Raw genomic sequence first — 11,044 nt, forward strand, 5'->3', positions numbered from 1 at the left:
AAGCTATGGCTAATGACTCCGCAGAGGATCAGAAGATCTGTTCCCATTATTCATTAGTTGAATCTATGAAAGCAAGTCAGTAAAACACAAAGTTCACATAGTTGAAGACCTCCATAGCCAGAGGTCTCTGTGTGACTGAGCTACTAGCGCCCTCTAGCGGTTTTATTACAGAGCTGCACACAAACGCCAGAGAGGGCGCTTGTTTGATTGGAGGCGCTTTCATTGATTGCTTCCTCCTGCTTTTATACCCGCCCATTCTCAACGTTTGTAATCCGTCAGAAGCATGGCTTCAATAAAAGAAAGAGCCGCAGCGCTGAACCTTGCGGAGAAATTGTGTGTGCGTAATCAAGGTGAGTTGTTTGCACCTGGCGGAGGCCTGAACTGAGATCTGATTGTTTTTTTCTCATGTTAAGCAAGCGTTGCAAAGCTACACTTACAAACAGCTGTGGCAAAGAATTTGGCAGTGGTCATTTTAAGGTTTCCGTTATTGTGCTTAGTCTAACCTTCCTCCTCAACCCTTGATTTCTCTCCTTTCCAAGGGCGTAGATTTGGTTTTGGCATTGGTGGGGACGGATGATTCATAGTTTTATATGTGAATTTTATAATGTTAAATTACTATTAAACAAATGACTAAGTATTTTAGGCCATAAAACTACTCCTCTAAGATTACCACAAAGTAAAAGATCTCTCAGCAAAATTATGCAACAGATTAGGCACTATTGCCCCGATCAAATCAGTGAGCTGAGATTTTCTATTCTAAACATGAACTACTGTTACAGCAACAGACATGGACTACTGGTGTCCCACACAACTCAATGTCCACTATGTGAAGGAGCCAAACACGTGCCTGCTCCTCTCGTTAACTGAGATAAACTGCTGGCATGTTTGTTTTACATCTATACTGTCCAGTCTCTCCTGGTGGACATGCAGCAGCATTGTTTAATCTCATTTGAGTCATTGTTAACCTTAGCCATCTTTTTAGTCTTCTGAGAGCACTGAAGCTTCTTTCAGCCTCAATACCTGCGTTTTATCCTCAGATTAAAATTATTATTCTGTGCTTGATGTGCCTCACCTTTGGCCCTGGCTCTTCCCCTCTGTCTGCACTAGGACATATTGCCACCTGATAAAAAAACACATTGATTCGTGCCATATAAAAAGTGAGACATGTCAATTCAGATTCTTTGTCAAATATACACTAATGAATCAATTTACATCAGCAGCCTAACAACTGTCTTGACTCATCAGGAATCAGAATCAGAATACTTTATTGATCCCTGGGGGAAATTATTTTTTGTTACAGTGCTCCATTTTAAACCAACATTAAGACAAGACAGACAATACGCTAACTAAGAATAGTACAATATATACATACATACATACATACATACATACATACATACATACATACATACATAAGTCACTCATAAATAAATAGTTGGAAAAGAAACATGTGTAGTTGTAGCAGCAAACAGTGTGTTAAGTGGATGTGTTGTACAGGGAGATGGCCACAGGCAGGAATGATTTCCTGTGTCGTTCAGTGGTGCTTTTCGGTAATCTCAGTCTCTCACTGAACGAGCTCCTGTGACTGACCAACATGTCATGGAGTGGGTGGGAGGTGTTATCCAACATTGTCTTTATCTTGGACAGCATCCGCCTCTCCGACACCACCTTGAGGGAGTCCAGCTCCATCCCCACAACATTGCTGGCCTTACGGATTAGTTTATTAAGTCTGTTGGCATCTGCAACCCTCAGCCTGCTCCCCCAGCATGCAACAGCATAGAGGATCGCACTGGCCACAACAGACTCATAGAAAATCCTCAGCATTTTCTGGCAGATGTTGAAGGACCTCAGTCGCCTCAAAAAATAGAGACGACTCTGGCCCTTCCTGTAAAGTGCTGTGGTGTTTTTAGCCCAGTCCAGTTTATTGTCAATGTGTACTCCAAGGTATTTATAGTCCTCCACAATGTCAACACTGACCCCCTGAATTGAAACAGAGGTCAAGTGTTTCCTGGTCTTCCTGAAGTCCACGATCAGTTCCTTGGTCTTTGCCACGTTGAGCTGCAGATGATTCTGCTCACACCACGTGACAAAGGAGTCGACCACAGCCCGGTACTCTGTCTCATCATCCCTGCTGATGCATCCAACCACCGCAGAGTCATCAGAAAACTTCTGAAGATGGCAGGTCTCTGTGCAGTGGCTGAAGTCTGTGGTGTAGAGGGTGAAGAGGAAGGGGGAGAGGACAGTCCCCTGTGTTGCTGATCACCTTGTCAGACACACACTGTGGGAGACGTACATATTGTGGTCTTCCTGTCAGGTAATCAACAATCCAGGACACCAGAGAAGCATCCACCTGCATCGCTGCTAACTTATCACCCAGGAGGGTCGGCCTGATGGTGTTGAAAGCACTGGAAAAGTCAAAAAACATGACCCTCACAGTGCTCGCCGGCTGGTCCAGATGGATGTAGACACAATTGAGCAGGTAGATGATGGCGTCCTCAGTTCCGAGACGAGGCTGATAAGCGAACTGAAGGGGATCCAGGTGTGGTCTTACTATGGGTCGCAGCTGGTCCAGGATGAGCCTTTCCAGGGTCTTCATGATGTGGGAGGTCAGTGCCACGGGCCTGTAATCCTGGGGGCCACTGAGACGTGGCGTCTTTGGTACAGGGACGAGGCATGATGTCTTCCACATCACCGGGACCCTCTGCAGACTCAGACTCAGCATAAACAGTTTATGAAAGACTCCACACAGCTGGGGGGCACAGGTCTTGAGGACGAGGGGACTCACTCCGTCTGGTCCAGCAGACTTGCCTGAGTGAAGTCTCCTCATTTGCATCTCAACCTGGTATTGAGTGAAGGTGATGGGTGGGGGAGGGGTGTCAGGAATCTCACAGGAGGCAACATGTGAAGAGAGAGGCTGGCACAGTGGTGTGGCTCTGGATTCCAGGCTGACTACAGGTGAGGTTGTGGGGGTGGGAGCAGACACTGTGGTGTCGAATCTATTGAAAAACAGATTCAACTCATTGGCTCTATTCTCACCTCCCTCAGTTCCCCTGCTGTTGGTTGGCCTGAATCCAGTGATGGTCTTCATGCCCCTCCACACCTCTCTCATGCTGTTCTGCTGGAGTTTCCACTCCAGCTTCCTCCTGTAATTGTCCTTAGCCTCTCTGATCTTGTCCTTTAGTAACACCTGGACCTTCCTCACCTCCTCTTCTTGTTGTTGAGGAGGGCTTTGATGTCCTTAGTCACCCACGGCTTGTTATTTGGGTAACAATGAACAGTCTGAGCTGGAACAATGGAGTCGGTGCAGAAAGTTATGTAGTCTGTGATACACTCAGTAAGCCCATTGATGTCCTCGGCGTGAGGCTCACAGAGTGTTTCCCAGTCGGTCACCTCGAAACAGCCCTGTAGTTCTGCTAAGGCCTCCTCTGACCACCTCCTGACAGTCCTGGTGGTCACAGGTTCCCTCCTCACAATTGGCACATAGCGGGGGGTGAGGTGAATCAGGTTATGATCTGACCTACCAAGTGGGGGGAGGGAGGAGGAGCTGTATGCATCCTTGACGTTAGCATACAGTAAGTCTAAAGTTTTCTCTCCCCTGGTGGGACAGTCCACATATTGTTTGAATGTTGGTAGTGTATTGTCCAGTGATACATGGTTGAAGTCACCCGAGATCACAATAAAGGCACTCGGGTGCTGAGTCTGTAGCCGAGCTATGGCAGAGTGGATAGTGTCACATGCAGCTGTGGGGTTAGCAGAGGGGGGTACATAAACAGCCACCAAGATGACGTGAGAGAATTCCCTGGGTAAATAATACAGCCTGAGTCCAACAGCACACAGTTCAGTGTCCGGGCAACAAATCCTTTCTTTGATTGTTATGTTGGCAGGGTTACACCACCGGTTGTTAACTAAAACAGCAAGCCCACCTCCTAGCGATGCTGTCCCTGTCCGCCCGAACAGTGTGGAAGCCTTCCACGGAAGCATTCTCATCGGGAATGTCCTGGTGCAGCCATGATTCGGTGAAACACATCAGGCTACACTCTCGGTATTCCCTCTGACTCCGTACCAGTGCTGAGAGCTCGTCGATTTTAATTGCCAACGATCGCACATTACCCATCACGATAGACGGCAGACACGGTTTAAACCTCCTCCTCGCTTCGAGCCTCCGCTGTCTCACCGTCACCTTTTTTCTTCTCTTCTGTCCTGTTTGTAGCGTGAGTGCATTTTTAAAACAATTTGTGCAAACTGCACTACAAGGTGGAATTGCTCCTTTCCCTCATTCTCTTAGAGATATATATTCCTATAAAGGTGTTTAAGAGGTCTCTTCTGTCCTTTTGCATATATCTAATCGTGCCCTGCACAAATTGCCTGTAAAATATGTTAAGAGTTTGTTCTGAATGTGCCTTTTTTTTTTTTTAAAGCTCCTTGTGTGGCCTCCAAGCCAGTCCAGTCTTGCACCATGTGGAGCAGCCTTATCTCCCACCTGAAGTCTACTGTGACCGTGAAGCGCAGACGAGTCCTCTTGAAATCCCACAGTGACTGTTTCCTTGGCTCAGAGGGTGTGGATGTACTGGCAGAATACATTGTTAAAGCGAAGGGCTTTGAGGGTGTGTGTTGGTTTGTAGATGCTGTTTTATTCCCATAGCTTCACCTTCTAGAGATCATTTTATTTATGATATTCGGCCCTTCTATTTGATTAAATTTAAGGTGCCGTCGTGTCTCGGGACAAAGTGGTGTGTGTGTGCCAGGCGCTGTTGGAGTGCGGCGTGTTTGAGGCGGTGGGAACCAAAGTGCTGGGAAAAGACAAGAAACAGGATGCGTTTCATGACAGCAAGAGCGCTCTTTACAGGTTGGATACATGAAACGAACTGTTTAAAAAAATAAAAAATAAAAAATTTCTACCTGTGATGGCATTCCCTAAACATTTCATATAAACATGCAGGTTTGTAGACACATCTACTCCTTCAGTAGATGAGTTGGAAAAAGGTGTGCTTGTGAATGGGATCCAAAAGTTCTTCACCTGCGCTCCTTCAGACAGGTATCACCTCTAAAATATTTATTTATCTGTATTACAGGCACACTGCATATAAAACATCTAACCAAAGGTAGCATCAAGTCAAAATGTATCTCATGTATGAATATTTTATGAATTGAATAATAAATATTACTGTATACTCTCACTGTCCATATTATTAGGTACACCTTGCTTTTACCTTTGGGACTGGCTGAATTCTTTTGTAGCGTAGATCCATCGAGGTCTGAATTTACTGTGCCTGAAATCCGTGTCTCTTGCATTTCAGGCAGGAAGAGCAGACCTGTCCCCCTGCATCGCTTGTTGAGATGTCCACCCCAGTCCTCTTCACTCATACTTCCAGCCAGCTAGATGCTCCCGCCACTAGCAGCCAATCATTGGAGCTGCCGATGAACAGTCTGAGTCCGTGCAGGGTACAGACAGCCACGGGTTTACCACAATCATGTGAGCACAAATCTTTCTTTCGTATGCATCACTAAAGCAATCCTGAACAACTAAACTAAAGCAAATGTTTCTGCAATACATAATGCTGTGGTATACAAAGGACAAGCAGGAAATCTGTACTACATAGCTGTGATCATCAAGCAAATTGCATTCAAAGAGCCATGTAGCAGATGGTACTGGATCAGCCACAATCTGGCATCTCTGAGGATAATCGGAGTACATTCATTCACATGGTTTGAGTGACTTGCACATCTGTTAATTTGACATTAATGCTGAATGATCTATTCAGCTTTTGAGCAATATATGCATCTATCAGGCAATGTTTGACGCCAAATAACATTACACATGTAGTTTAACAGCATGGATCCTATCATAGACTGCATTCAGCGGGACAAAAGGCAGCAATACACCTGCACAGGCTGCAACTCAATTAGAACTTGGTTCCTCTGGCTCTTTCCTGCAGTGGTGGATGAGGTGTGGCAGGAGCAGACCCTGCTCAGGCTGTTAAACCTGGTGGAGCTCCCTGTGCTGGAAGGCGTGCTTCAGTGCAGGCAGAGCCCATCCTCTCCATCTCCAGCCAACCTGGCACACAATAACCCAGATCTGATCTACAGCAGCAACCACCTGGACCGACAGATCCTCAAGGCCTTCCGAGACTCTCAGTAAGTTTGGATTTTTAAAAATCTTTATTATTTTTTTTATAAATTTGATCTTTTGTTGATCTCACTTGCACTGTTTCCTCCTCATTTTTCAGGGAAGATGAGTGGCTCTGTGCAGCTTTGGACTGTTTGGACTTCCTGCCTGACCAGCCGGTAGTGGAGCTCAGCAGGGAGCTGCCTCATTGTTTCCCTCAAGATAATGAGAGCTGTGACCCAGAACCAGCTGGTCTCAGCGTCCAAGAAAGAGGCAAGTGGTATGATGAGTATCAGAATCGGGTAAAGCATGTAAACGCCACTGGTGAGCTATGGTGAGAGACATGTATAGCTTATGTTGCAAATGATGGCATGTTTAACAATAGCTTCAAAATACTCAGGTGACAACAGTGCAGAGCACACACATCTCTCCCCAAGTGGCTTGGCCCAGTGTAAGCTGCTTCTATATGGGACTCTGGTCAAACACTACAGCATCACAAACAGGCTTCCACTTCTGCCGCAGCACATGACTGACGTCTACACAGCCATCACAGAGCTGCTCGGTAAGAACACTGGTTCAGACGTGACGGTGAGATTTTTACCGCGTCTCCAACCATGCTCTCTTCTCCTCCAAAGATTTTTAATAACCTCACCACTTGCAGCACATTCTCTTTCATTCTCTCACCTTTTCAGTAAATGTTAAATTGGATAAGGCTCTCGAGGCTCTGCAACTGTGTCTGAAGCTGCTGCCGCACAGCTGCAGAGATGAGCTCCGTAGGCTGCTTATCTTCGTGTCTCTGGCAGCTGACCCACATGGGATTAAAGTGGACAAGGAGGTGAGAGCAAGTGGTGTTTTTATTTTTTTATTTTTTTTGGGGGGGGGTCTGACATCAAAGAATGTGCTCTGTCATCTGTAGATTGAGAACAGGCTGGCAGTGAAGAGGTCTTTCTCCAGGGCGATCCTACACAGCAAGGCTCTCTCCAAAGAGAAAGAAGATCTTATATTGGTCTTTATGCTAAGCAATGTTAAAGAAATCTTCAAGGTAATAGAATGCTTTTGGTCTGTGTGAGAAAGTGATGATGAATTTTTTTGCCTGATTTCTTGCCCCAGTGCAGCAAGAAAGCGGGGAGAAAAAATGATCAAAGATTTGTGCAAGAAATGTTTGTACATACGAACTAAACCCATTGTGATCCGGTCACTCAAACCACCGCTAAGGATGACCTACTGTAGTTGGCCATCCTTAATGTAATCAGTTACTTTATCTAGAATATTCTCTTTGGTAACCTCTGCTAAGTAAATCTGCGGCTTGTCCAACAACTTAAAATGTGTTTGCATGGGGCCCTTTTGACTTGTAGTAGAAGAGATGGCAATTATAAAAAAGCTGTACACAAGTGGCCACACAGCAGACACTGATGTAAATGGGAATGTGTCTCGAAGGTTCGCTTGGGGTGCTGTGAAGCAGTAGATATTACAAAGGAAGACAATGTGGGGAAAATATGAATGGGTTAAATACAAATGTAAAGCTACACAGTTCTTGTTCTTCCAACTGTGGTTTGGTTTTTTTTTTTGTTTGTTTGTTTGTTTGTTTTGGGGGGGTGTTCATGGATTATGCGCAGCTTTGTTCTGTAAATTTTTTTTTATTTTATTTTTTTTTCTCTGCTCCAGATACCTGGGGCTCTGCACAAAGTAGTGAGTGACAAGCTGGCTTGCCTCGTACAGGAGAAACAGCCGGATGTGACGGGTAAATGGCTTTTGATTACTTTTGGTAAATGACACAAAACATCAGTTTCCTTTTAAGATGGAGAAACTCCAGAACAGATCGCACAATTCCGTCTCACTGCAAAACACAAAAGGAATGGTATCTGTAATTCAGTAAAATACTTTTATCTTTTAACATTAACATGAAGTCTTTCTTTAACTCAAACAGGTCGCACGATCTTTCAATGCTCTAAATTCTTAAAATTCTCTCACTATGACTGTGTATTACTATGACAGTCTTTCCAAAAATCTTTAATTACTGATGGAGTGAAACAGTTTCTTCAACATGCAGTAATTTTCTTGGCGTGGCATCCTGAATATCTGCAACAGCAGATTTCCCTCATCTCCACAGAGTGAGGCTCTCTTCTAAGAAAAATGAGCACTGTTGGATCTGCCATAGACTAACTGGCCAGAACAGCTAAGAGGTCATGCAGCTAAAGAGCAGATGCTCCCTGGTGGAGACTATAATCTGCAGAAAAAACTAAATAATATCCAGACATTTCTATTCAAATCAATTTTAATTAAATTTTCCTCTTTATTGTTGTTCTCCTCGTCCGTTGTGATTCATAAATTGGTCTACATCATGTGTAGGTTATTGATGTTTCACTGCCCCCTAGTGGTGGCAGAATCTCCAGCTCACTTTATTCCCAGCTGAGACTGGAGGTCTGTAGTTACATTAAATTGGCAATTATGCAATGTTCATTTCCTTTAACGTTTTTTTTTTTCTCTCTTCTTCAGGTTCTACATTCTGTCAGCAGGTTGACAGGAACACTTTACAAAGCTCTACAAAAACCACCACCAACCAAGCGCTGTGGGTCCTCTTAAACAACATCCACCTGGATACCAAGATCTCAGCCAAGGAGAAAAAGCGTCTTCTTAGACAGTTTCACCTTTCCCACCCAGAAATATTTAACCAGTACTTTGGTGACTCTGCCTTCAGTGTGCTGTAGATCTGTGCAGATTTGTCTCTGCTGTTTTCTTTAAAGTGTTTTTTGCCTTTTTACTTGCTTGTTATACAAAAGTGAACCATCTCCACAGATGCATTTTTGACTGACAGTAAGTTTGTGTCTGTATATCAAATGTATAAATATTGAAGAATACTAAAGCATGTATGTGTATTTACTATTGAATAAAATGTCAATTGTTTACAAAATCTCAAATGCATCTCTGTAAAATGTGAAACATTCAGCTCTTTGCAAGTATATTCTGCCAATGAACTGTTTTCTGGAAGAGAGCCTGAGGTGGCCACGTTGGGAACTTCTACTCTAAGCATTATATGTGTTAGACTCTAAGCTGTTTAAATATTTCAAGAGGTGTTTTTTTTTTTTTTTTTTTTTTAAATCTTTAACATTAATAGAGTTTAAAAAAAATAAATAAATAAAATAAAATAAAACGAAACCACTCATTCACACTCCTCAGTTCTCTGTAGATCCGTTTTCTGACTGAAAACCTGAGGGGGTGGTTCCAAACTTTCATAACAATGGAGTGAGTTTGCATTAAAATAACCTGCTCAAAAACAATGTTCACTTTCTGTAAATCTGTTACACGTAACACGTCTGATATCAATCAGCATGTATGTTTTTGTTTTCCAAAAGGCATTCAACCTCATTGTACAGCAAATTGGATATAATATTAGATAGAATGGATGGTAATGTGGGGAAACATTTAAATAGATCAGTTTATCAAATACCCAGACCAGTCCTTTTGGCTCTTACAACCATGTCACATTCAAAGTCACTTAAATCACCATTCTTCCACTGATGCTCAGTTTGAACTTTAGCAGCATCTCCTCCCTGTGTCTGCATTAAGCATTAAGTTGCTGCCATGGTGCTGGCTAGTTAAATATATCAGCTGAACAGGTGTTTCAAACAATGAGGTGAGAAGTGTATCTTTTGAAAATGTGGCAAAAGTACATACATTCTTTACTTGGATAGAAATACCGATACTTGTGTTAAAAAATACTCCAGTGAAAGTTACTGATTCAACTTCTTTACTCAAGTGAAAAAGTACAAGCTCTGAAATGTATTCAAAGTAAGAAAGTAAAACATAGGTCTTATATAGCGTTATAAATTATGCATAATTTATGTTTTTGCTCTTTCATCCCTTTGTGTGAGACAACCCCCCCACCCCCATTTAGGCTCAAACCAGTTTGACCTTTGAACCTAAAGTAGCGAGCCTGTTCTGAAATTTTAAGTAAAAAGTTCAGCTATTTGTTTAAAAATGTAGGGAGTAAAAGTAAAAAAGATGGTTGAAAAAAAATACTTAAGTAAAGTACAGATACCTGTAAATTCCTCTTAAGTACAGTAACAAAATATTTGTACCTTATCACTTCCTTTAGCTGATATTTTGTAACATTCTTGTGTATTTCTACCATCCATATATAGGAATGTATAGGAAGGCCAGTTATTGTCTATCAAAGAAGAAATTCATGTAAAATGTACTTTTGTTCTTTTGAAATCAAATCTATTTGGAAATGTCTGAGAAGGAAACTCTTCTTCTTCTTCACATCTGAGCAGCTAGACAATTACAATCAAATTAAAGCTGCGAGCAGCGTTTTGAGGGTCCTCGCACCCCAGGGCATCGAGACACGCCCAACACCTACACCCAGCATGTCCGATCTTATGTCACATGGATGGAATTCATGCGTAGAACCACCAGCTAAAATTTCATCTCATTCAATGATGATTATAGTCGTCCCACTAGGTGGCGCTCTAACTATTACTGACAAATGGCATATCAAATATTTCCGAGCTTGACTCTCGACTCATACATACGAAGTTTGGGAGAGACTGAACTTGGTTTCTGAGTGACAGCAGATTAATGCTTTTTGGCGAGTGATTGAAACTCCACGTGCCGCCATGACCACCCCGTTTCCCTGAACGTAAAAAGCTTCGCAATTTAACATCATTAAGGTCTTTAGATCCCCTGCACTGGAGATCGAGTCAATCTAATGTACGAGGTCTGAAAAGAAGGGAAGGTGTCGCCAAAATGACACTTTAATTTTGAAATGGCTGACTTCCTGTTGGATTTGGGATATTGCTCCAAGAGACATTTTTGTACATCTTGATAGCTTACATAAGCTTACCAGGTTTCAAAATCATAGATGAAACACAGAGCAGAGGCTGATGTTTTTAAATGTTGTAGGGGGCGCTGTTGAGCCATTTTGCAATATTCCATGAA

The 11,044-nt window shown here is 43.0% G+C and overlaps 1 protein-coding gene across 1 annotated transcript; it reads left to right on the plus strand.

Annotated features, from left to right (window-relative positions):
• The first annotated feature begins 208 nt into the window (after nt 1-208).
• LOC147326584 (DEP domain-containing protein 7-like) lies at nt 209-9,017 on the plus strand. Its single transcript, XM_086302625.1, has 12 exons — nt 209-350; nt 4,419-4,604; nt 4,705-4,846; nt 4,940-5,035; nt 5,298-5,473; nt 5,937-6,135; nt 6,228-6,379; nt 6,507-6,668; nt 6,799-6,941; nt 7,023-7,148; nt 7,772-7,847; nt 8,603-9,017. The coding sequence occupies exons 1-12, from the start codon at nt 284-286 to the stop codon at nt 8,812-8,814; spliced, it is 1,737 nt and encodes a 578-aa protein (XP_086158751.1). The 5' UTR covers nt 209-283; the 3' UTR covers nt 8,815-9,017.
• Nucleotides 9,018-11,044: the final 2,027 nt, after the last annotated feature.

Source organism: Aulonocara sp. 'chitande type north' Nkhata Bay, linkage group LG7 (genome assembly GCF_057382095.1).
Source record: "Aulonocara sp. 'chitande type north' Nkhata Bay isolate Kocher_YH1m ecotype deep benthic linkage group LG7, A_spYH_male_GT1.1, whole genome shotgun sequence".
Lineage (NCBI taxonomy): Eukaryota > Metazoa > Chordata > Actinopteri > Cichliformes > Cichlidae > Aulonocara > Aulonocara sp. 'chitande type north' Nkhata Bay.